Source organism: Sinohyriopsis cumingii, chromosome 16 (assembly GCF_028554795.1).
Source record: "Sinohyriopsis cumingii isolate HCF-2022 chromosome 16, ASM2855479v2, whole genome shotgun sequence".
Taxonomy (NCBI): Eukaryota; Metazoa; Mollusca; class Bivalvia; order Unionida; family Unionidae; genus Sinohyriopsis; species Sinohyriopsis cumingii.
The window spans coordinates 98,787,187-98,812,091 of record NC_142976.1 but is presented as its reverse complement, the minus strand read 5'-3'; the positions used below and the strand labels follow the sequence as shown (position 1 = coordinate 98,812,091).

The following is a 24,905-nucleotide window of genomic DNA, read 5'->3' as shown; positions in this document are numbered from 1 at the left end:
TGTGTTAAATACAAAATCAACCTACCACTAAATGTGACAAGTAGAATATTATAAATAAAGAACTTCAGGTTACAAAGTAAGTGTTATGTAAAGAAAATGTAAATACTGTCTGAAATAGTCAGCACTTTTAAGTTGACAATTATTGTCATTTGTGGTAATCAGTCGACACTTGAAGCTGATGCTTATTGTCATTTATGGTAATCAGTCGACACTTGAAGTTGGTGCCTATGGTCATTTGTGGTAATCAGTTGACACTTGAATTTGGTGCTTATGGTCATTTGTAGCAGTTAACAATTGTAACAGATTAATTGATTATTAGTCAAATGAATTTATTAATGAAAATTTTCCAGCAAAATGTTTTATCATGTAATGAGAGTGATGCTATTTGGTGCTTTCATAATTTCCAGCTGTCAGAGCAATCTTTGGCATTCCATTAATTGAAAAAAGTATAACTATATATGTTTGAAATATTCTCAGAACGAATTAGATAATTACTGAATTGTTCTTCACCTATGGGCAACCCATTTAATCTGTGCGATTTCGATTTTAAAAATAGCTTTAAAAAAATTTCAGTCATGTCAGTACGATGTCTGAAGTGTGACAGTTTATAGCTATGTCTAGCACTAGGTTCCACCCACTGACATTATTCTGACACTAGGCTGACCAGTCCAAATACTAACCTCTTAATGCTAAGCGCCTAGCAAGGCAGCTCTTAGTACCATTTTTATAAGTCTTTGTATGTCTCAGACAGGGTTCAAACCCATGACCTGCATCCAAGGCAGATGCTCTAACCACTAGGCCACCAGAGTGGTCCTGCTACCCATTCATATTACTTTTACAGTAATTCGCTGTGTAAAATGATGAGAAATATGCTTCAATTAATTAAACTGTGTGGAATTTATGTTGTTGTAATTATTAAAGGTTTGATAAGAAAAGACAGTTTATTGATTGTGGTCGTTCATTCAGAAAGTATTTTCCTGATAAAAGTGCCCATGCCTTTGAAACTTTTATTGTCTGATTCATTTTGCAAAAACACAATTGTGTTATGCACTGTAATTGTCAGGATTCTTTTATTTCGTTTCAGAATCCTCTCATTCAACTGGTAGCGAGGGAATCAAGCTATCGTCAATTCAACACTTGCCACGGAAATCAAAAACCATAACTTTATTGTCCAGTATTTCAGCCGAAAATCCAGTGGATAGTTCATCTTCCAACCCAGATTCACCAAAAGACAAGCATCCTCTGATCCCACGACTCAAAAAATTAAATGATGCAAAATTAATTGCATCACTGGACAAAATAACCAAAACATCAGTTACACCAGGGGACAGGTCTGTGAAAAGTTCCAGTCAAGCACCGATAAAACCAGGATCATCCTCTTCACCAGAGGCTTTCAAATTACAGGATAAGGAATCTGCAGGGGACTCCAGGGATGGCACTGCAGTCAAGCCTAGACCTCCTGTAAAGCCCACATTTTTGCAGGCTACTCTAAGGGAAGTAAATCTGAGTGATGCATCCCATGGAAAGCCCCTTACAGGAAGTGGTACAAAGTTCCGTCCAAGTTCTGCTCCCGGAGAGAGATTAGGTCACCGCAGCGATAACAGTGGCAGCATTACCACAGAATCCAGCTCTGGATCAGAGCAGGATGCCGTGCATTGTGCTAGGAGATCAATTTCAAAAAGAAATCTGAGGAAAACCAAGTCCCGAGGGAAGGGCAAAGGTCCTGATAACATAGCCCCTCCATCATCATTGGATGAACTTGAGGATGAAAACATGGAGGAGGATTTGGGTGCATCAGAAACAATTCCAGAACAAGGATGAACATATATAACTGTTGGCATATGATTCTTCAAAACTGACACTTGCTTCACAGCAATAGAATTAAACCGTACCATTCTTTAGGACATGTTTTTGTTCATTTTTTGATATTCTGCCACCATCATGATTATTACTGCCTGTCGATTGTGAGCAGTTTGATTTCTGCGGTTGCTGGAATTACGTTACACTTTCTACTTTGCCGGTGAATTGTTTTTGAGAGTATGTAATGAACAGGGGTATTTTTTTGTTCTTATTTTAGATCTTCAGTGTTTAGCAATTTTTACCTCTGAATGTTTTAATAGCACTGTATAGCCAGGATTATGGCAACTTAAGCCCTCGTCATATCTCCATATTTAGAGCAGTGACAGAAATGACCGTACTTGAAAAGATTTTGATCTTTATTATAAACAGTTTTGTAGAAACATAAGAGGCAATTAAATCAATGTTGTGTTTTTTTTTAGTATTACATGCATACTCTAGTAGAAATTCAAAACATATATTGATCAAAATTTAATTAAATTGATGATTTGTTATAAGATGATGAGAAATTATATTATTTCACGACATTTATCTATATGATTCAAACTAATACTTCGCAACCTTGAGTTAAGAATTTTTTTCAGCTTTAAATAGAAATGGCCAGTTTTTTAAATGTTGTTCTTGACTCCGTCCATTCTTGTTATTTATGATTTTTTTATACACATTTCTTTTTAAATTGCATAGAACCTTGTACCTTTATCCAATGTCTTCCCGATGGAAACATGAAAGTTCTAGTCCTTCACAAAAGTTTATTTGTGTTCAAGAATTTATAGCAAATTTTACATACTTCATGTTATTTGCATAAATTATTAGGTTGTGTAAAACAAAATTTGATATTTTATTTTTCTTGTGTTTGTGTATGCACAAACATGTGAATTTAATGTGCCAAATTTACAAAGTCATACTGGTGCCAATGCTTCTTGTTTTAAGTTCCATTTATATTTAATAAATAAAGACTTTTATAAATATCTTCCATGTGCTTGGTTCTGATTTTGAAAAGAAATAGACGACTGTCTCCGTTATAGAACAATTCAAAACCAGACTGACCATCGTATTCTCCAGAATGATCTCACAGCCCTCAAAAAGTGTACGACTGATTGGGGGTATGACTTTCAATGCCACAAAATATTAGCATATTAGTAAAAAAACAGCAAAATCATCTCACTTCTATGCCTTATATAACCACATACTACAAAACGTCATTGAAAACCCGTATCTTTGACTAACACTGTCTGAGGACTTAAGTGGGAATCGCACATTATCAAAACAACCAATAAAACTAACTACACTAGCATTTCTAAATAGAAACCTCAGTCACTGTCCGCAGACATGTAGATGAACTACCCTATCTAGCACTAATAGGATCCGTTTTGGAATATGGTCATGTTGTCTGGCATTTCTACAAAGTTAAGGATGTTGATAGAATTGAGAAGGTTAAACACCAGGCAGCAAGATTTGTATCTGATGACTACAAAACCAGAGAAGCAGGATGTGTCACCAAAATCTTAACTGATCTGGGTCTACTAACACTCCAAGACAGGCGTAGTAGGATTTGTTTGACATATCTCGATAAAGTAGTTGAGGGGTTAGAGCCGGCTCTATTGCCAAATACATATTTTAAACTATTAAAACAATGCCACATTAAAGTTAAGTCTTTTCAGATTTTGAAAGTATAAACATTGTAGAAAAACTAGTGTCAGATAATAGATGTTTTGTAGTTGAACAGTGTAGAACAGAACAATGTAGAAATTCTTTCTTCGTAAAAACAATTGTGGACTGGAATCATCTGAGTGACTGTTGTGTACTCACAATCAGTGGAAAGCTTCAAGACAGCTTTTGAACAATGGTACTAACTTTCTAGTTGGCTCTCTTCTGGTGCTAATTTAAGCCATAACTGGCCCTGCACTGTATATATACACATTCGGATGTCCTTATTTTATTACCATTTTCTTTTTTTAATTTCCATATCTCTACCTCTTGTTTGTTTTTCTTTTGAAGCTCCCCACCCCACCCATCAGCTTAAATTTATACATTGTACTTGGTAAATAATACAGTAATAGTAACATTTAAAACTAGTCATTTTCTGACCAGTTGCAGATGGATTTGCCAAATATATAATATTGATCATGGTGTATATTTCCTTGGGACAATTCCCTCAGTTCTGCTGGCCACAAGACCAGTCAAGATTGTATTAACGCCAATTTTCCGTTGTCCTTCTACTTGCACAATCTAGTTAACACATGTAGCAGATATCAATTTATTTTTTGGCCATATCCCCGAGTTGATCACCAGTCCTGCATAACCCTAGGTTCATGATCAAAGATCAAAAACAGATTTTATGTACTGCAGATAGCAGAAGAATGCAAAAGAGCCTCAACAAATAAAAAATGATCAAACTTGACATCTTAATACATATCAACCAATCACAGGTAAATTTGAATGATCAAACTTGACATGTTAATACAAATCAACCAATCACATATCAAAATTGACATGTTAAAACATATCAACCAATGAATTTGAATGATCAGAGATTAAATTGTATGCACTGCAGATAATTTCTTAGTACAGTTAACTGACCTAGAAGAAAGTCTGTTTGAACCTTATGATTTTAAATATCAGCCACATGTGACCTGAGTTCAAGGCCAAGTATGGTGGCATCAGTTCTTAGCTTACCTGGCTGCAAGGTCAAGTCAGCTGCTCAGCATCTGTTGTCCATCCATCAACAATGGCTTTTTTTCAACATCTCAAAACTACGGTACCAATATCGGACTTCAGAAATGGCCAGTGTTACTAAAATAATTTAAAAATACTTTAAACGACTTGCTTTTTTAACTTATTTGAAACACCTGCTAATCAGTGTTTCTGATTGTGGTTAAGAAATTAATTAAAAAAGTGTTTTAGATGACAGTGCAGATATTAACATTCAAAAAGAATAAGACAATTAAGTGTTGGAGAATGGCAGCAGGAAAAGGACTATTTAGGTATTTATATTGGACTACATGTACATTCTAAAAACGGAATAGTTATGAATGGATCACCAAAAAGAAAAAAATGTACAAACATTCATGTTTGAATAAATGTGGTAATATGAGAGCAAAAGGAACCCATGATAAGAAATAATTATTCAATAAAATACCATCCCCATAAAATTAGTTTCTCAAAATGCACTGAAAACAAGCCAGTAAATTATTATAATCACTCTCAAACCAACTGGACTTGAAAAGATTTTGGGTACCTAGGCAGCCCCCTAAGTAGAATCCTGAAACTTGGTGACTGGATGTATTTTGACAATATCTACATAAATTTTGCCAAATGAGGTCATGTTGGCTTGTAGTTCATGCTCTGTGACATTCTTCAAAGCTTGTGTTAAAAGTTCATTTCTTGGGGACTGTATATTCCATTCATGACACCTGATATTTGGATGCATCTTTTGTTTCTACTACATCCTTAAAATGAAAGGTTACAGGTTATTCAATGGTAAACTTTCCAGCCTGATGTCAATACATAGTCTATTGAGGACAGTATGCAAATAACGTACCAAAATCTCGTGTTGAGGACAGTATGCAAATAACGTGCCAAAAACTAGTGTTGAGGACAGTATGCAAATAACGTGCCAAAATCTCGTGTTGAGGACAGTATGCAAATAACGTGCCAAAAACTAGTGTTGAGGACAGTATGCAAATAACGTGCCAAAATCTCGTGTTGAGGACAGTATGCAAATAACGTGCCAAAAACTAGTGTTGAGGACAGTATGCAAATAACGTGCCAAAATCTCGTGTTGAGGACAGTATGCAAATAACGTGCCAAAAACTAGTGTTGAGGACAGTATGCAAATAACGTGCCAAAATCTCGTGTTGAGGACAGTATGCAAATAACGTGCCAAAAACTAGTGTTGAGGACAGTATGCAAATAACGTGCCAAAAACTAGTGTTGAGGACAGTATGCAAATAACGTGCCAAAATCTCGTGTTGAGGACAGTATGCAAATAACGTGCCAAAAACTAGTGTTGAGGACAGTATGCAAATAACGTGCCAAAAACTAGTGTTGAGGACAGTATGCAAATAACATGCAAAAACTCGTGGGATTATGACGTAACTGCAAAAACGTAACCAAAGTCGGTAAAAGATTAAATGTAGGTCACAATGAGCCTCTTTTATTGTAAGAGCATGGTAGTAAAAGAGATGCATAGCATTAATAATTTTAATATTCTAACATGAATAAAGGCAGAGAAGTGTCAGTGAAGCATAGAATATGGTCAGTAGTGACCTACTACCAAAATGTAGAACTTTTCCAGATGCGTCCTTAAGTTTTAAAATTCTTTTTAGAATAGTATGCAAAGAGCAATTCCAAAACTATGCATGGTTGTGAATTAAATGCAACAACTTAACCAAAGCCATTAGAATGTGAAAACATGGGTCACTATGACCTTGTTTGGAATAGGTATAGTACTGAGAGATGTATAAAATTACCTCATTTAATGAATAGAGCATGAACTGAAAAAAGTTCAACTGAACCAGAATCAGTGAAAGTTGAAATATAGGCAACAGTGACATACTTTTAAGTGTTGTACTCAAGAACATCCTCTGGCACTGTTTCATTCCAGGTATGGAAGTTTTATGCAGCAGTCCTCAGTAATGATCAAGATGAGGTAATCCTGCTGAACTACTTGAAGGATTGCCATGCATCTTTGCACACACATTCATCCCATGGTCAAGTTGCCCCTAAATGACACTCGCACATCCAATATGACTGCCACAACAGCCATCTCAAGAATGGATTTACTACTACTCCCAAATCGATGGTCATATCAACATGGGATTTTCAACTTGAAGGCTTCTTGTGATGTCCACTTTGTCCTGAATGCAAATGGCACCAGTCTTTATAATGTCCAATATAGTGGACACATCGGCATCTTAAGAACCTTGTTGTCACTATTCCTCTGGCATGGATGGTCATAACACGAAACATTTTTTATGATGTCTCGTTGGTTGTAAATGCCTACCTGATGTCCATTATGGCCACAACGGTATCCATCTGATGGCCACAATGGCATCCATCTTTAAAATCTGATGTCCAGTATGGCCACATTGGCAGCCATCTTTAAAATCTGATGTCAAGTATGGCCACAATGGCAGCAATCTTTACAATCAGATGTCCATTATGGCCACAATGGCAGCCATCTTTAACATCTGATGTCCAGTATGGCCACAATGGCAGCCATCTTTACAATCTGATGTCCAGTATGGCTACAATGGCATCCATCTTTAAAATCTGATGTCCAGTATGGCTACAATGGCAGCCATTTTTAAAATCTTGTTATAGCTACTCCTAAATGTAAAGTATTATTGACTGGGGTTTTCACCAGAAGACTTCTTGTGTCGTGTTGATCCTAAATGAAAATGTTGCTGATCTGATTTCTAATCAGATTTCTAATATGGCCACCACATCAGCTATATTCAGTATCTAGTCCTGAACTGCCATGTGGTTTTCATCTTAAGACTTCTTATGACATCTAGTCGGTCCTAAATAAAAAGGATGCTTCCTACACATCAAATATGGCCACCAAGGCAGTCATATAGAAAACTGATGTCCCTACTCCTCTTGAATGGATGGCAGTTTGACTAAATTTCTTACGATGTCTGATTGGTCCTAAATGAAAATGTTCCTTCTCAGACCTCGAATATGGCAATCTTCAAAATTTGGTTATCCCTGATAATCACGTGACCCGGACGAAGCAAATACAACACTTGCAGGTCGGGGAGGTTATTATCCATCAGGTAAACATACAAAATAAAAGAAGAAAAACAAAACCTACAAAGAAACTGAACGAATACTTAAATATACAATACTAAAGCAGAACAGAACAAGTACTTAAATATACAATACTACAAACAAGACAAATACGATACACAACCAGCACGCCGGTATTTCAACACGAAAACACATACATGATAATCTGTCAGACAAAGACGAGGGCTTTTATTAGGTGCCACGTGCTCGACGATATCGTCCCCTTCGTGCGCTTCGTGCACTGATGTATCACTCACTCGCGTACCCACTCGTGACAAAAATGCATCTGGGTCACAATCATATTTGCATGGGGTTTTCACTGAAAGACATACTGTGATGTGCAGTTGGTCATAAACATGGTGCTACCTAATTTTGTAAATAACCGCCACAATGGCCATCTTGAAAAATCTCGGTACAGCTATATCTTCTGGATGGCTGGTGGTATTGATATTGTGCTTTCACCAAAAGACTTAGTTGGTCCTAAATAGAAGTCATGCCTATCCGATACCCAATATAACCACCATGGTACCCATATTGACATCCGATACGCAATATGACCACCATGGCACCCATCTTGACATCTGATACCCAATATGGCCACCATGGCACCCATCTTGACATCTGATACCCAATATGGCCACCATGGCACCCATCTTGACATCTGATACCCAATATGGCCACCATGGCACCCATATTGACATCTGATACCCAATATGGCCACCATGGCACCCATCTTGACATCTGATACCCAATATGGCCACCATGGCACCCATCTTGACATCTGATACCCAATATGGCCACCATGGCACCCATCTTGACATCTGATACCCAATATGGCCATCATGGCACCCATCTTGACATCTGATACCCAATATGGCCACCATGGCACCCATATTGACATCTGATACCCAATATGGCCACCATGGCACCCATCTTGATATCTGATACCCAATATGGCCACCATGGCACCCATATTGACAATGTCGCTTCTGTTAAAAATCGTGTCAAAATGGGGTTTCCACCAGAAAAATCTCGACTTCTTGTTGGTCCATTGTCTTGTTGGTACTACATTAAAAGGTTGCCATTCTGACATCGATGGCAGCTAATTTCAAAATATTGTTATTCAACGTTGGAAGACAACCTACTTTTTGCCATTTGATATAATGAAAGAAAAATAGCCGCGTCCTTTAATATTCCTAATTGAACATCTTTTTTTCAAATAAAAAACCCCCAGATAAATGAGACAAAACATTCAAGTGTTTCTGCCAAAATCATTATTTGGTTGATCTATCCATTTTATTTCAGCTCTGCATAGGGGGCCCCGAGTGGCCGAGTGGTCTAAAGCGCTCACCGTTCCGGATCACTGCCATCTCACCTCTGTCTGCGTGTGTTAGAGTCCAAGGCTCGGCTAGCGTGGGTACGTGGGAAAGCCTGCCAGTAGCTTCTCGTGGGTCGGTGGTTCTTCCCTGGGTTTTCCAGGGTTCTTCCTCCACCAGTTATACTGGCCGCCATGTATAGCCTATCCTGTGCTGAAAAATGGCGTTAAACCCTAGAACAACAACAACAACAATCACCTCTGCATAGGTGGGCCAATTTTTTTATCAAAGACTTTATGGCCATCATGGACCATTTTAGATTCCTTTGTTACTTTTAACCTCTAAATATCCACCTTAACCTTAAATCTTTACAGTAATCTTTTTTACGGTTTTTGTGTACATAAACAGATTTTTCATTTCTTTTTGTTTCAAATTTAAAATATAAAAAAAATTAATTTTCAAAAGCAACTGGTATCAGCTGCCATATCTGATAGCAGTTGGCATCGTTTATACCAATTTAAAAAAAAAAAATAAATATAGTGATGATGTCCATATTTTATAGGAAATCTGCATAATTTATTTACACTTTAAAATCATTTGTGCCAGGATGATTTCTGTCAAATTTGATTAAATTCTGTTGAGCAGAATTTGTTAATCAGTCTAGTCAGGTTTTCCTAATTTTGACTCTACTGGACCAACAAGGCATCAACCAGGGAAAGCAAAACAGGATAGGACGTTTTGGGATGGAAACCCTGTGTTGATATGGCGTTCTATTTTGGAGAAGTCACAATAACAAGATTTTTAAGAAGGGTACTATGGTGGCCACATTGGATATCAGTTTGGCAACATTTCCATTCAGGAATAATTAGATTTTACAATAGGACCACTGTAGCAACCCTACTGAAAGTCTGAGCTACACAATTTTCATTTAGAACTTACTAAGCATCATAAGAAGTCATTTAGTAATAAACCCATGTTGACTTTCCATGCAGGAGAAGCGATAACTGTGGTGGCCATATTGGAAGTGCAATCAGCAGCTAGGTCAACTAGGGGCCAATTACTAGTCGTAATAAGTCCCGTGGAGACGTGATAAGAGGACACTCAAAATAACCATTTTGATGACCATATTTGACGATAGATCAGTACCATTTACATTTACCACCATCTAGACGTCGTAAGAACCGTTCCAGTGGCCTAAGTGGTTAGAGCGTCCGCCTCAGATGTTGGAGGTGGCGGGTTCTAACCCCCGCCGAGTAATACCAAGACTTAAAAAATTGTATTAACAGCTGCCTCGCTTGGCGCTCAACATTAAGAGGTTAGTGTTAGGACTGGTCGGCCTGGTGGCAGGATAATGTGACTGGGTGGGAAATCGTGCTACATATCTGCGACATGATGCCCCAGTGCTAGAAACCACTATAAACTGTCATACTGCAGACAACGTACTATCCAGACATCCAAATCACACCCACACACACGTCTTAAGAAGTATTTTAGTGGAAAGGTCATAGTGATATGACCATCCATTCAGCAGGAGTAGGAACTACAAAATTTTCAACATGGATGCTGTTAAACACATTGGACGACTGGAATACAGGGCTTTTTTATATTAATTTGTACCATTTTTTCTACATGAAAAAAATAAAATATTTAGAATATAAATTGAAACTTGAAAATTTTTCGGTGTGTTTTTACACATACAAGGAATAAATGTACATAGTTTCATGTATGCGCGTGAAATACTTTTGGTATCATGGCTATTTAATTGTCAACAAACCTTGCATCTGACAGGGGTAAGACCACTGTAAGATGTCCTATTTAGTATGGTTCCGTCTCATCAAGTCCTGGATTTTCATAGAGTCCATAGGTTTTCCTTGCACACTAATGTTATCACTAAGTGACAGAGATGCATGCTTACATTCGACCCTAAAAGTACACCATTTAACTTGAACATGAAAGGATATTTATTTTAATGTTCATGTTGTAATAAAAAGATTTTACATAAACAATACCAAAATACTCCCATGATTTCCTTTTCCATAGAAATATCGGAAACCAATAAAGGAAAGACAATTTAAAGATTATGCTGTAAATAATTCCAGCCTTCAAAGGATACTAATCTTCCTGTTGATTAAGTTTGAATGAGTTTTTGAGTTCTACATTCTTTCTTAAACTAAACTGTCCAGGTATTTACCAAGTTGTTTCCTGCTTGAAACTGAATTTGTCAAAGTTCTCTGAAATTTAAAAAAAACATGCATTAAATCGATTCTATTCTAAGACTTATTACGTAGCATCTGACTTAGGCATTAACCACAGAATGTATCAGTAGTGACATGAGACACGTGAGGGATCCATTTTAATTAACACCGAGTCTACAATAATACATTGCTAAAAGTGGATGACCTCAGGTGGGGCTATATTGTTAGACTTTACCTAAAAATGGGACTTTATAGGCTATAGATGTCTTGTGTTAAGAATGTCCATGGTTTAACATATTGGAAAAGCTCTAGTGGTAGATGGGAAATAGTATGTTAAAAATGTCCATGCGTTTAACATATGGGAGACATTTGGGAACACCACAGGAATGATAATGTTAAACTGTTTAGGTATTGTCCGTTTCCATATTGAAAAATAAATAGCTGTCAAAGTTTATATACTATCCAACACACCATTTCTATATACTATCCAACACACCATTTGCAAATACTATCCAAAACACCATTTGCAAATACTATCCAACACACCATTTGTATATGCTATCCAACACACCATTTCTATATACTATCCAACATACGTTTTGAGTACTGTCTAAGATGCACATTTTGATATACTATCCAACAAATACTTTTTGATATACTATCCAACACACACCCTACTAGCCAACAAAAGGGGTAGAAGTATTTGTACATGCGTAGTACTTACATGCATACAAAAATACTGTCACATGCAAACAAGTGTACGAGTGTTTATCGACATACTAGAGTCATACAAATGTACTATCACACACAAAATGGGTAAGAGGTTTTAAGTTTTAGCTGAATTTTGAACAAGGACATAGACACACACAAACATTCAAGCACATCAGCACTGAGTTGCATCTCTCTTTCCCAAAGACATGGGTGGCCCTTAATAGTGCCATTCGGAATAATTCACCGAAGAAGGGAGTTAACACATACCACACTTCTTCACATTTCTTCTCCGCAAACACCAGCAAATCACCAGGCACCAGGCACCCTTGCATCTTCATATAAATTTGTTTCTTCCATGTAGTTGTATCTGTAAATCCACGATGCTTCGGCATATACCAGGAAGTTTGGATTAAAGAGCATACAATGGTCGACGACTCGAGACTTGTCTACATATTGGCGGGTTGTCTTGACTTTGTCCACCGAGAACAGTTTTAGCCTTCATACTTCCACTGACGATCCATCTGGCAATTCTTTCTCCCACTGTAGGATAATAGCGTTCAAGCCGTGGAAAACTCGTGTGGACTAGACTCTGCACCCTCCTGTGAATCTTAACCTGGACGTTCGTTTGAACCGCAACTCGAGTAATAAGCATCTGCACCCACACACGAATTTGAATCTCTAGTGGCACGACAACACCGAAGAAATGAGCAGCCTCAACAACCAAAGGAAGGAAGATGCTTTGGTGGACTGTGTGACCCTTACGACCTCGTGTATCGGCCGCAAAAAAGGGTGAGATCAGTTTTCGCGGGTAACAACGCACCAGAAGTCATTAATGACACCACATCAATTTTGTACATTAGGGATCGATCTGATCGATCGATCTGATCTGATATATAAATACAATGGCCGTGGTACGTATCCGTGCAATACAGGTGTGTGTTGTTAACGCAAGAGAACCAGTTGACATGACATATTACGGAAATAACATTGGTTCCGTTGTTCAGGGATTGTTCACAGGAGCTCCAAAGGTGTTCGCGGCACTAACTCGCGCTTTGCACCAATCACTAAATATGTTGCAATGCGAGTCGTTGATAACATCTAAAATGTTGCTCCTGATCTGTTGAGAATCTGGGATTTCAAGCAATCAAATCGATTCGAATTCTCATGCAATCCAGTCGCAGTTGTTTATCACAAGCTGGGGTCATTTTAGGAGACGTTCATTTGTGAAATAAACCCTTTCTGCGAAAATGACACAAAAGCGTAAATAGCACTAAATCGAGGTTACTAACCGGGTTAGCACATTTTTGTTCGTGACAAATTTGTATACGTCCTCGTTCATCAACCTGTTGTTCGCCACCCTCTCTGCTGCTGTGTATGTAAAAAATGCGCGGCCAGGTAGCGTAATTAAAGTATTATTACATCAATAATAATGAGCGACTCTGTGCTAAATATGGAATCTCGTACTGCTAAACTGGCTTGATAACGCGTCATGAGGTTATCAGGAAATATCTTCCCGTCCGTGATTCTGTCTAGCAACCACAACAGTGTCAGTAATCTCGGGTGGAATTTGGAGCAGAAATGTTCAGTCTAATTACAAAGGTTACCGGAGGTCTTCTTCCCACGTAAGAGCAAACCGCTAAAGCATCTGAGAAAATATCAGAAAGAACTATAAAAAAAGATTTCAAAAAAAAAAAAGATTGACGGACATGTTGAAGCGCTGCGAGTCCAGGATCATTCGCGAACTCTGCAAATACTGATTATATTTTGACTTTTATGTGCTTGCAGCACCACTTGAAGTTGATCATTTACATAGACAACAGTCATTTACTGTTGTTGTTGTTGTAGGGTTTAACGCCATTTTCAGCACAAGATAGGCTACCCATGGCGGCCAGTATAAATGGTGGTGGAAAAACCCCTCTTTCCTCTTTATCTAATTGCATTTGTCTTTCTGTCTCTTCTCTCTGAAGCTCAAGCTTTCTTAACTGTATTTCATTCTTGTATTTTAATTTAAATTATATACCTTTTTAAGTTATAGCCAAATTGAGACTCCCTCATCAAAACAAAAATACTTTTATTCAAAACATGCTTTTCTACCAAATATCGAACCAAAATGTTGCTTCGTTAAAGAATCTTTTGCCTAAGAAAGATTGCATTGTCTAGCAGGCTGGAGAAATTCATCCTTTTTCAAGGAATGTTACTGTTCATGGCTAGGTCTGAAAGAAAGTTCTCCAATTTACGGACATTGTAAAATCTTGTTGGTTTCACTAAAGATTTCTAAAATGTGAAATAATCCTGGACTTAGATAATTCCAAAACACGGCAAATTTAAATTTTAAAACAGTTTTCTGAAATATTTTAGAGAAATTCGTATCCCCGAGCCTCCGATTTTCTGTTACGAATCTAAAGTCTTAAAACAAAAGAATAGAGTGAGAAGCAACAAGCTTTGTAAAATTCAACGAATAATTTCTTTCCCTAGAATACAACTTAAAAATGTTTAAAAAAAAGGGATCCTACGGTATTGAGAATTAAATGCCAAATAAGTATAGAATTACAGAACAAGTCATAATAATTAAACTTCTGAATAAACTTGAGTGGAAATCCAAATTAAATCCAGTGCTGAAGGGGTTGATGTGTCTGTGGTGGACCGTATCTTGGTAATGTACCAACATATTTTTTTTGGATCACAATACAATTGAATCATTATTTCAAATTTCACGATAAATTCAAGCCTATATTTCCAAAAATTATATTTTTAAAAAGCATTTTGTATTTCCGGAGAATAATCACTTGAACATATTTTGAATAAATAAATTCCAGCCCAAATGAAACACTGGATACAAATTAACCCCTAAAATAATTTGAATAAATAAATTCCAGCCAAAATAAACTATCAGACACAACAATAATACAACCGATTCTGCTCAGATCTTAAAGCACGCATTAATAATTTCTAGATAAAAAAGATTATATAGTAGTCTACTTGCCGTCTGGTCACAATTAGCATGTTGTATTTATATAATAAAAACAAACTATTATTTAATTTAAAAAAAATAACCTTCCAGATTGACCCAAATGTTTCCAAAATAAAATCTTAGTTATAATATAAAATGTGCAGTAAGGAAAAAACAAGTAGGCCTGGCAATTCATGGGGAATTTCCAAAGTTCTAAACTCGGATTGAGACGAACATGTTTGTTTACAAAACCAAAATCAATGATTCAGGTAAGGTAGACAATGAACTTGATTTTGGACACGGTCAAGTCCAGGATACAATTCGTGCTTTACATTATCAATAACAAATAATGAAATAAAAATAAAATAAACAACCATGAAAATCAACTATATGTAACAAATGTTTCTTAAATGCAACGACTACAAATATATTGAACAAAGTGTTAAGAAAAGCGTCGTTTCGTTCAAAATACTTATCATTTTAACCTACTTCCGCACTGCGGCGTTCATCGCATTACAGCCAACTGAAATGTAGGTCAATGGAACATGAAAACACGTACATTCGTTTGTGTGAGAATTTGAATTTATTAGGAAAAAAGACAGAAAGTTTTGAATTTGTGTATAAAAAAAAGTCGATATGGGCTACCAAGTGCGAGATATTCCTGAATTGTTACTTCTCTTTCCGATGTTTGTCGACCTAGGAACTCGTTACACAGTGCCTTTATTTAGCAGTAAGCGTAACCCCAAAAAAGTACACATATTAGAAGAGACGTCTTCCATTTTCGGACTAAGAAAGAAGCTTGGGAAAAACCGAGAATGTCTACCCTTCACGTAATTAGAATACGAAGGCTACAATTGAAGGGACAGAACTCTAGTTGTACTAAAGGTGATGAGAGAAAGAATACTTTTTTTTCTTGTATGCATAGACAAACTTTAGGATTGAATAGCTACTTGGGACGTTGGTAATCTCTGCACAAAAGTAAGAAATCTAGAATCAAATTCTTAAATAGCTTATAGTTTCACACGTATCGTATGGATGGGCAAGGAACCTAGTCAAATGTTGATAATATCCACAGCAATGTATCTCCCCTCGAGAGAATATGATTTTACCAACCGGGAAAATCCCAAGAAGATACTGCCAAGCAAGTGATTTAGACTAGATAACTGATGGTGTGGAAATGACGGCAAGTTTCGGCGGTCAAATGAAGTAAAACTACTTTTTCTTTAACACCTCTCTCTCTCTCTCTCTCTCTCTCTCTCTCTCTCTCTCTCCGTTCGTACGTAACTCTCTCTCTCCGTCCATCTCTCCCCCGTGTCTATCTGTGTGTGTGTGTGTCTCTCTCTCACATACATACATACATACATACATACATACATATACATATACACACACACACACACATATATATATATATATATATATACATATACACACATATATATATATACATATATGCACACACACACACACACACACACACAAATATATATATATATATATATATATATATATATATATATATATATATATATATATATATATATATATATATATATATATATATATATATATATATATATATATATATATATATATATATATATATATATACATATATACATATACATATAGGGGGCCCCGAGTGGCCGAGTGGTCTAAAGCGCTGTCCGTTACGGATCACTGCCATCTCACCTCTGTCTACGTGGGTTCGAGTCTCGGATTCAGCCAATGTGGGTATGTGAGAAAGCTTGCCAGTAGCTTCTCGTGGGTCGGTGACAAAATTACCTCAGATCACTTTCTCGTGGGTCGGTGGTTCTTTTCGGGGTTTTCCCGGGTTCTTCCTCCACCATTAATACTGGCCATCATGTATAACCAACCTATCGTTTGCTAAAAATGGCGTTCAACCGTACAAAAACAACAACAAATAAACACAACCAAAAAAGCTTACTTCATCTTAATAAAATCTTAAAACCACTCTCCATTCTGACAAAAAATACTCTACACCTAGGTAAAAAGAAAATAATTGCTTGTACGATAAACAGTTACACAGACGTTATCCCATATCACACACACACACACACACACACACACACACGTTAAAGTTAACTATTATTTGGTTTTGGTGATTTACCAATATAGCCCTTTATAGCTGGATGGTATGATATATGATTTGGTTTTAGTAATCTAGCCCTTGTAATTTAGTCCGTGGTAATTTAGCCCTTTCTAACTGGGTGGTGTAGTGAATGTCAAAGGAACAATGGCGACTGTTGATAACGACATAATAAACTCGACTTTGAACAAGGTACTTCATCATCCGGAAAACTCCTACTTAGATCCTTTTATCTTCGCTGCAATGAGGAAGAGAAATAAAATTAACCTGATCCATTATCAATCTGCCTGAGCGCCTTACATGCCCGAAAGTAAGTCTCACACCTTAAAGCTGCATTCGGTATCTAATACAGAATTGACACGATGGCTCAAGCTACTGAAAATTATCGTGCTACCCCACCCCCAATCCAGCTAGGTTGTTTTGGCACAATCCCCTCCCACTCCCTTTCTCTCCTCCTTTTATGCTCCGGTTTACAATTTTACAAACTCTTTTTAAAACCTTTTTGTTCACTATGAGAACTCTAACAATCATGTCTAGCCATTATCTGAAGTCACCACTACCTACGACGAAATGCAGCTTTAAAACTCCAAAGACTTTTACGATATGATGTTGTTGTTGTAGATGTAGGGTTTAATGCCATTTTTTTCAGCACATGATAGGCTATACATGGCGGCCAGTATTAATCGTGGAGGAATAACCCATGAAAACCCCCAGAAAGAACCACCGACCCATGAGAAGCTACTGGCAAGCTTTTTCACATACCCACATTGGCCGCACCCGAGGCTCGAACCCACGCAGACAGAGGTGAGATGGCATTGATCCATAACGGTGAGCGCTTTATACCACTTGGCCACTCCGGTCCCCTTTACGATAGGTAAAATGGTCCTAATTAACCATGTTTGGTTAACATGGTCCTGATCAGACGTATTTGGTTAAACTGGTTTCATCGTATTACCTAATGAATTAAACCATTTCAAACAGCAGGTTAGACGAACATACTTTATTGTAGGAATCGTCCTAATCTGATTAAAATCAGATCTCCACTGTCCTTCGTTTGGATCTGACAGCGAACGCGTAGGGGTCATCTTCTGGTGACTATGTTATTACCATAATCGCTAATTCTATCAGCCAATCAGAGGAGGTCTCGTACCTTCGCGTTTGGGAGACGGAACTGTATGGCTGAAGAACATCAATATGTACCGAACGATTTGATTCACTTTCAATCGGCTAAGTTTCAAAGGTCACCAGAACATGACCCCAAAGCGGTCACTGTCAGATCTTCAAGCAGTACAGTGTAACAGGGTTGACGCCGAAGGGATTGTTGGACCGAGTGATAACAACACAATTTGAGTGAGTGGAAGTTTATGAAATGAAAATAAATATTCACAACAATACATACGCAAGTAGACTCACAAACCCATCCCGTACTTATGATAGAAGACTACCATTACCGAACACGTTATAAAAAGAAAACAGATTCATGTATAAAAATATGAATATGCTTCATACATACACAATATACATATAATGAAAAGAATACGATTCACAGAATCATATGATACAAAGAAAATTATGTATGGTTCACACAACCATACGATACCAGGAGAAAGTGCGTATGGTTCACACGACCATGATACCAGGAGAAAGTACGTGTGTTCACGCAACCATATGATACCAGGAGAAAGTGTGTATGGTTCACACAACCATAGGATACCAGGAGAAAGTGCGTATGGTTCACACAACCATATGATACCAGGAGAAAGTGCGTATGGTTCACACAACCATATGATACCAGGAGAAAGTGCGTATGGTTCACACAACCATATGATACCAGGAGAAAGTGCGTATGGTTCACGCAACCATATGATACCAGGAGAAAGTGCGTATGGTTCACTCAACCATATGATACCAGGAGAAAGTGCGTATGGTTCACACAACCATATGATAACAGGAGAAAGTGCGTATGGTTCACACAACCATATGATACCAGGAGAAAGTGCGTATGGTTCACGCAACCATATGATACAGGAGAAAGTGCGTATGGTTCACGCAACCATATGATACCAGGAGAAAGTGCGTATGATTCACACAACCATATGATACCAGGAGAAAGTGCGTATGGTTCACACAACCATATGGTATCAGGAGAAAGTGGATATGGTTCACACAACCATATGATACCAGGAGAAAGTGTGTATGGTTCAAACATACACGTGTCTTTGTGAACACAACACAGTGTATACTGCCTTTTTCAGGGTTCGGAATTCACGTCATTATTCCTTGGCCTTCTCTACAATCCGGAATTCCTATCCAACAATTCCAGCCATACAAATGATACGCTATCGGTTAAATTTAGTACAATGGCTTCGATGCCACACTACAGGTCATGCCCTCACCATTCTGGTTCTTCCAGCCCATCCATCCATATATACGTATACCAAGCTGGTAATAATAAACAAACTAAATGCAAAAATGCAAAGAGAAACCCATAAATACTGGTCCGATAAATCAACACCCCAAATCTGTATTGATACTGGTGGACGATGTGTGGGTCTGGTGTTACCTGTTCATTAAAATGTGCAATTTTGCTGCATGCAGATCTTTCCGGAACAAATCTGCGTACACTTTAGACACTTAAGTAGTAAATGGGGCCACCCTAGGGACAATGGGAATTAGCATTACAGACCCCCCCCCCCCGGGCCACTCTAGGGACAATGGAAATATAACATGGGGAATAGAGTTTGGGCTTGTATACGGACAAGGGGAATTGAACATGGGGAATAGAGTTTGGGCTTGTCTAGGGACAAGAGGAATGGAACATGGGAATAGAGTTTGGGCTTGTCTAGGGACAAGGGGAATTGAACATGGGGAAAAAAACTACTACTTTAGGGACAAGGAGAATTTAACATGGGATTTTTTTTTCATTCTCTTTTCGAGACCTATGAGTGGCCCTGAAAAGGGCCTTTGGGTTTATGTTAATGTATCCATTAACATAAAGGGCACCGCATTGGTCTTCTTCTTGTCCTTAGGCTGCGTCTCACTGTTGGACCGTAAATCAACACTCTTTTGAGGCATCATTGTCTTTCTACGTAGATCCTACGTATCCACAGACTGGTGTCTGTCCTGTGGACAGCGGTCCACTTGGATCGGACATACATTAGCATGTCCGTCCTGAACATCATTGAAGACACAAGGGTGGATGATTCAACTGTGGTCCACATCTTGAGGCGACGAGAACAGGTGAATCAATGCAGTGAACTGCGCTTATTTATAGGTAGAGGAAGGATTGAAACGGATTGAGTTCATTCACCAATCCAAACACGCGTTACAAAATTCAGTCAGCCCGCATTCAATCCGAAGAGAACAGTCTGTGACGTCACGTGGTCTATATAGATTCGCTAGCGCCTGTGTGTAGTCCATCTATGCGACAGTGATTCAACATGACGGAAACTCAGAAAACGATCCATTGGGGTGCACCAGCAGTGGAGACCGCCCAAGGGAACCCGGACTTACTTTCAGGAGAGGTAAATTGGGATTTTGTGGATTTTCTTACCTCGCAAGAATTTCTTCCGGAACCTTCGTTCCCTTCTTCATTACCGCAAGTGGAGAATTTTAGACAGAGACAGAAAGAAGAATTGGAGAAATTTATACAACGACAAAAGGAAGCGGAACAAGCTTTTCTTCTACAGCAACAGCAGCAAGAAGAAGAGGTAAGAAAAAAACAAGAAGAAGAAGAAGTAGCAGCAAAGAAACAAGAGGGTGAAAATCAAACGGTCACGGTACTGTTGGCCATTTTAGCGGAGTTAAAAAGTCTGAAACAAATGTATCAGACTTCTTTATTACGACCAAAGAGAATACGACCTTCCCGAGCTAAACACGTCAACCCTGTGACTAAGCCTACCGTACCACCCTTAGTGATTTCAACCAAATCATCATCATCATCAACATTACGAAGTCCAGAAGTAGGCCTCGGCCGTGGCAAAGGCTTAAGACAGTTAAAGTTGATTGCTTAAACTCACCCCTACACCAAAAAAACCAAAGGCCCTTTTCAGGGCCACCCACGTCTCTCGAAAAGAAATACAATTTCAATTGCCAATAACTCAAAAAAAAATAATAATCCCATTTTACCCCTATAGTACGTGTATATGAGTGCGTGAGTGTACGTTCTTATTTTAAAATCAAAACTCAAAGACACTTATCTTATATAATTAATGTATTCTTTTCTCAATAGTTACAATCCAATTCACAATTCACAACAGAGCACTTTAAAAAGTTCATAAACCTCTTCTGTCTCATTGTTTACTCTCTCTGTTTTTTAAATTTCTTCACCCTCACAGGCTTTTCCTCTTCTTCCTCCTCACTTTCTTCCCTTCTTCTTTTCTTCTCCTGTTTCTTTTTCTTTACCTGGCTGCTTTCTTTCTCTGAAGAATCCTCTCTTCCTCTGAAGAATTCCTCTTTTCTTCTGACTCCTCTTGTTTCTTTTTTGGGCAATCTGGAGACCAATGTCCTTTTCTTGACAATAATAACAGGTATCTTGACTTTTGTCTTTTCTAGCCCCTTTTTTTCTTTTTTGATGGTCTGGACACGCTGAAGACCAATGCCCTTTCTTCTGACAGATATAGCAAGTATCTTGACTTTTATCTCGAAAGGAAGGAGAGTAGTCCGTCGGCTGGTCTGAAGAGAATTTTCTAATGACCCCTCGCAAAGCTCTGATGAAACGTTCCATCTGGGTAGTCTCTTCCATCGTTGTGCTCGGTTTGAGAGTGAAATGAATAATGAAAGGACAAGACACACACCCTTTTATATACGCTGGTCTGCCATGACTATAAATTAGTTTATGGTGTTTAAACTTGAGTCATTTGACGTTTTGCACTCAAGATGAAACGATCCAATTCATTTGAGAAGAAAGAAGAAGAAAGCAAGAGGCAGAAACGTGATCTATCGCCTCGTACCAGAGCTGAAGTCTTGGCACAAATTCATGCCAGTGATTTTGAAGAGGACATGAGTGAACCAGAATCCAAACCCTCTAAACAAAGTTCGCGACCCTTAGTCAACCCTGAAAAATACTATTCCATTGGAGAGACCGAAAAGCGCTCCTCTAGAAAATTTAGAACCACGGCTTACAAATACACGGTGAAGTTTAAAGATTTCAAGGCTGAAGTACCGTTAGAGAAAGCAGAAGGGTTCATCACCGGAGTGTGGGATTCTTTGCTCACCACACTCAAGCAACAATGTCAACCCAAAGAAGACGATCGCTTGAGACTTTCCATACAACACGACGGTTTGAAATCCCCTGTTTGGATCGAGTTTAGCACCCCTGCAGAATTGACCACTTCTAAAGTCATGGACAAAATTCAACACGTGCAACAATCTAATGACCAGTTTGACATCACCGATGGAAAAGCCACACTGGATATGACCCACGTCTCTCCTCCTCAAGGGACTGGACGCAAAAAGATGTTATTGGTGAACGAGCTTCGCAACACCAAAACAAGTCTCGTCCGAATTAACAACCCTCAAGACCAGATGTGTTTAGCCAGGGCTATGGTGGTGGGACGAACCTATGCCAACAAGAACGACACGGTAGAATGGAAAAGAGCCTGAGAAACTATTCGAAAATCGGACCGAGCCAAACAACGAAGTGAAGCAGAACTGCTGTTGCAACAAGCCGGACTGTCCAAAGACACACCCTGTGGCATTCCTGAGATGCAAAAATTGCAAGATGCCCTAGCTCCACGATACACCTTGAAAGTGCACCCTCAAGAAGTGCGCGGACCTCTGTTGTTTCGAGGCCAAGACTTTAAGGACGGAAAATACATTCATGTCTATTATCACGATGAACATTTCGATACCATTACCAGTATCACCGGATTCCTGGGATACAGATATTACTGTGAGAAATGTGACCATGGTTATAATAATCGAGAGCAACACAAGCATTGTGGATCGAAATGCCCAGGATGTTTGGCCTCTCCACCCTGTCTGAGCGAAGGACCAGTGAATTGTTCAACTTGTCTGCGCACGTCTGTCAGCCCTGCCTGTTACCAACAACATCTGAAGACGCAAGGTTCACAGCAGAAAAGTGCTTGTCAACTCCTGAGATTGTGCCCTACGTGTGGACAAGGCATACGTACCAATAGTACCAAGGCACACGTATGTTCAGGAAAGAAAAAATGTCACATTTGTCACCACATCGTGGACTTGGAACACGAATGCTACGTGCAAAAATACCAACCCCCACCAGAGAAAGAGGACGGTCACAAGAAGAAAGGCAATTTCATCTTTTTCGATTTCGAATGCATGCAAGAGACCGGCATTCACATTCCTAATTTCTGCGTGGCTCATCGAGCGTGCGAGAAGTGCATTCAGGAACCTATCTTCAGTCATTGCCCTCACTGCAGTAAGATTCCCGGAGGGCGTGAAAAAATCTTTCGAGGACCGAACACGTTAGCCGATTTTGCCAAATGGGTCTTAGACCCCATCGACAAGACGTGGAGCCAAGATGACATCGAACGTTACGGAGATTGTCATCGCCATGCCACGGTGATGGCTCACAATTTCTCCGGATACGATGGTCAGTTTCTTCTCAGATACTATACGGAACATGGCACCGAGTGTCCTAAAGTGACTTTGAACGGAGCCAAAATCATTTTCATGCAAGTGGGACAAGTACAGTTTAAAGATTCGATGAGTTATTTGGCCATGCCTTTGAATCGAATGCCTAAAACGTTTGGAATGACAGAAATGGCTAAAGGGTACTTTCCACACTTTTTCAATACGGAAGCCAATCAACACGCCGTTCTACCCCATTTACCTGAGGCTCACTATTACGACCCCGACAACATGCGTACCGAACAACGAGAAGCTTTCTACGCTTGGTACCAGGCTCACGCCTCGGACCCTTTCGACTTTCAGGAAGAAATGCTAAAGTATTGTCGTTCCGACGTGGACATTTTACGACGTTGCTGTGGAAAATTTCGAGAACTGTTCATGGAACACGGAGGGGTCGATCCTTTGAAAGAAGCTTGCACCATTGCCAAAGCGTGTTCCTTAGTGTACAGACAACGATTCATGCCTGAAAACACCGTGGCTGTCATCAGCCCTCAATCGACCAACTATGTCAAACGTCAATACTCGGTCAAAGCCCTACGCTGGTTACATTACTTGTGCGACAAGGAAGACAAATGGATTCAGCATGCCCGCAACGGATGAGGCGAAAAGACCATCGGAACGTATTCGATCGATGGCTGGGACTTAGAAAACCCCAAGATCGTGTACGAGTTTAACGGTTGCTTATTTCACGGATGTCCCGTCTGTTACCCTGATCGTAGCACTAAAAATCAGTTTTTACAACGAACCATGGAAGACTTGTACCAGGACACTTGTCTGCGACGCCTAAAGTTGGAACAGGAAGGATACCAAGTGGTGGAAATGTGGGAACACGAGTACGATCACCGTATGAAAACCGATCCCGAGTTTAAACGCCTCGTGGAAAGTTACCAGTTCATGGACCCGCTGAACCCGAGGGATAGTTTGTACGGAGGAAGGACCAATGCCACCTGTTTGCTGTACCAAGCCGACGAAGAGAAAGGAGAAGAAATCAAATACTTGGACGTGTGTTCGCTGTATCCCTACGTGTACAAATATTGTCGCTTTCCTGCAGGGCACCCACAATTGTTCACGGAACACATCGACCTGAAAAACATTCGACAATACGAAGGTCTGAGCAGGTGTAAAGTTTTGCCTCCCACGAACCTATACCATCCCGTCTTACCTCACCATTGTCAAGGCAAACTGATGTTTCCATTGTGCCGTACTTGTGCCGAAACGTGCAACCAGGACCAACCTTGTCAGCACGCCCAGGAAGAACGTGCCTTGACGGAAACCTGGGTCAGCGTAGAATTGTTCAAAGCTCTGGACATGGGATACCATCTGTTAGAAGTGTACGAAATTTGCCACTTTCCCAAGACACA

The 24,905-nt window shown here is 39.0% G+C and overlaps 1 protein-coding gene across 3 annotated transcripts in view; it reads left to right on the top strand.

The window, feature by feature from the left end:
- LOC149781051 (polycystin-1-related protein-like) overlaps positions 1 to 2,827 on the top strand; it is a 535,051-nt gene extending 532,224 nt beyond the window's left edge. For all 3 annotated transcript variants that reach the window (XM_089938184.1, XM_089938183.1, XM_089938186.1), the window contains one exon: positions 1,085 to 2,827. In XM_089938184.1, coding sequence (XP_089794310.1) covers positions 1,085 to 1,821 — 737 coding nt within the window. In that variant the 3' untranslated portion in view covers positions 1,822 to 2,827. The remainder of the gene's footprint in view (positions 1 to 1,084) is intronic.
- Positions 2,828 to 24,905: the final 22,078 nt, after the last annotated feature.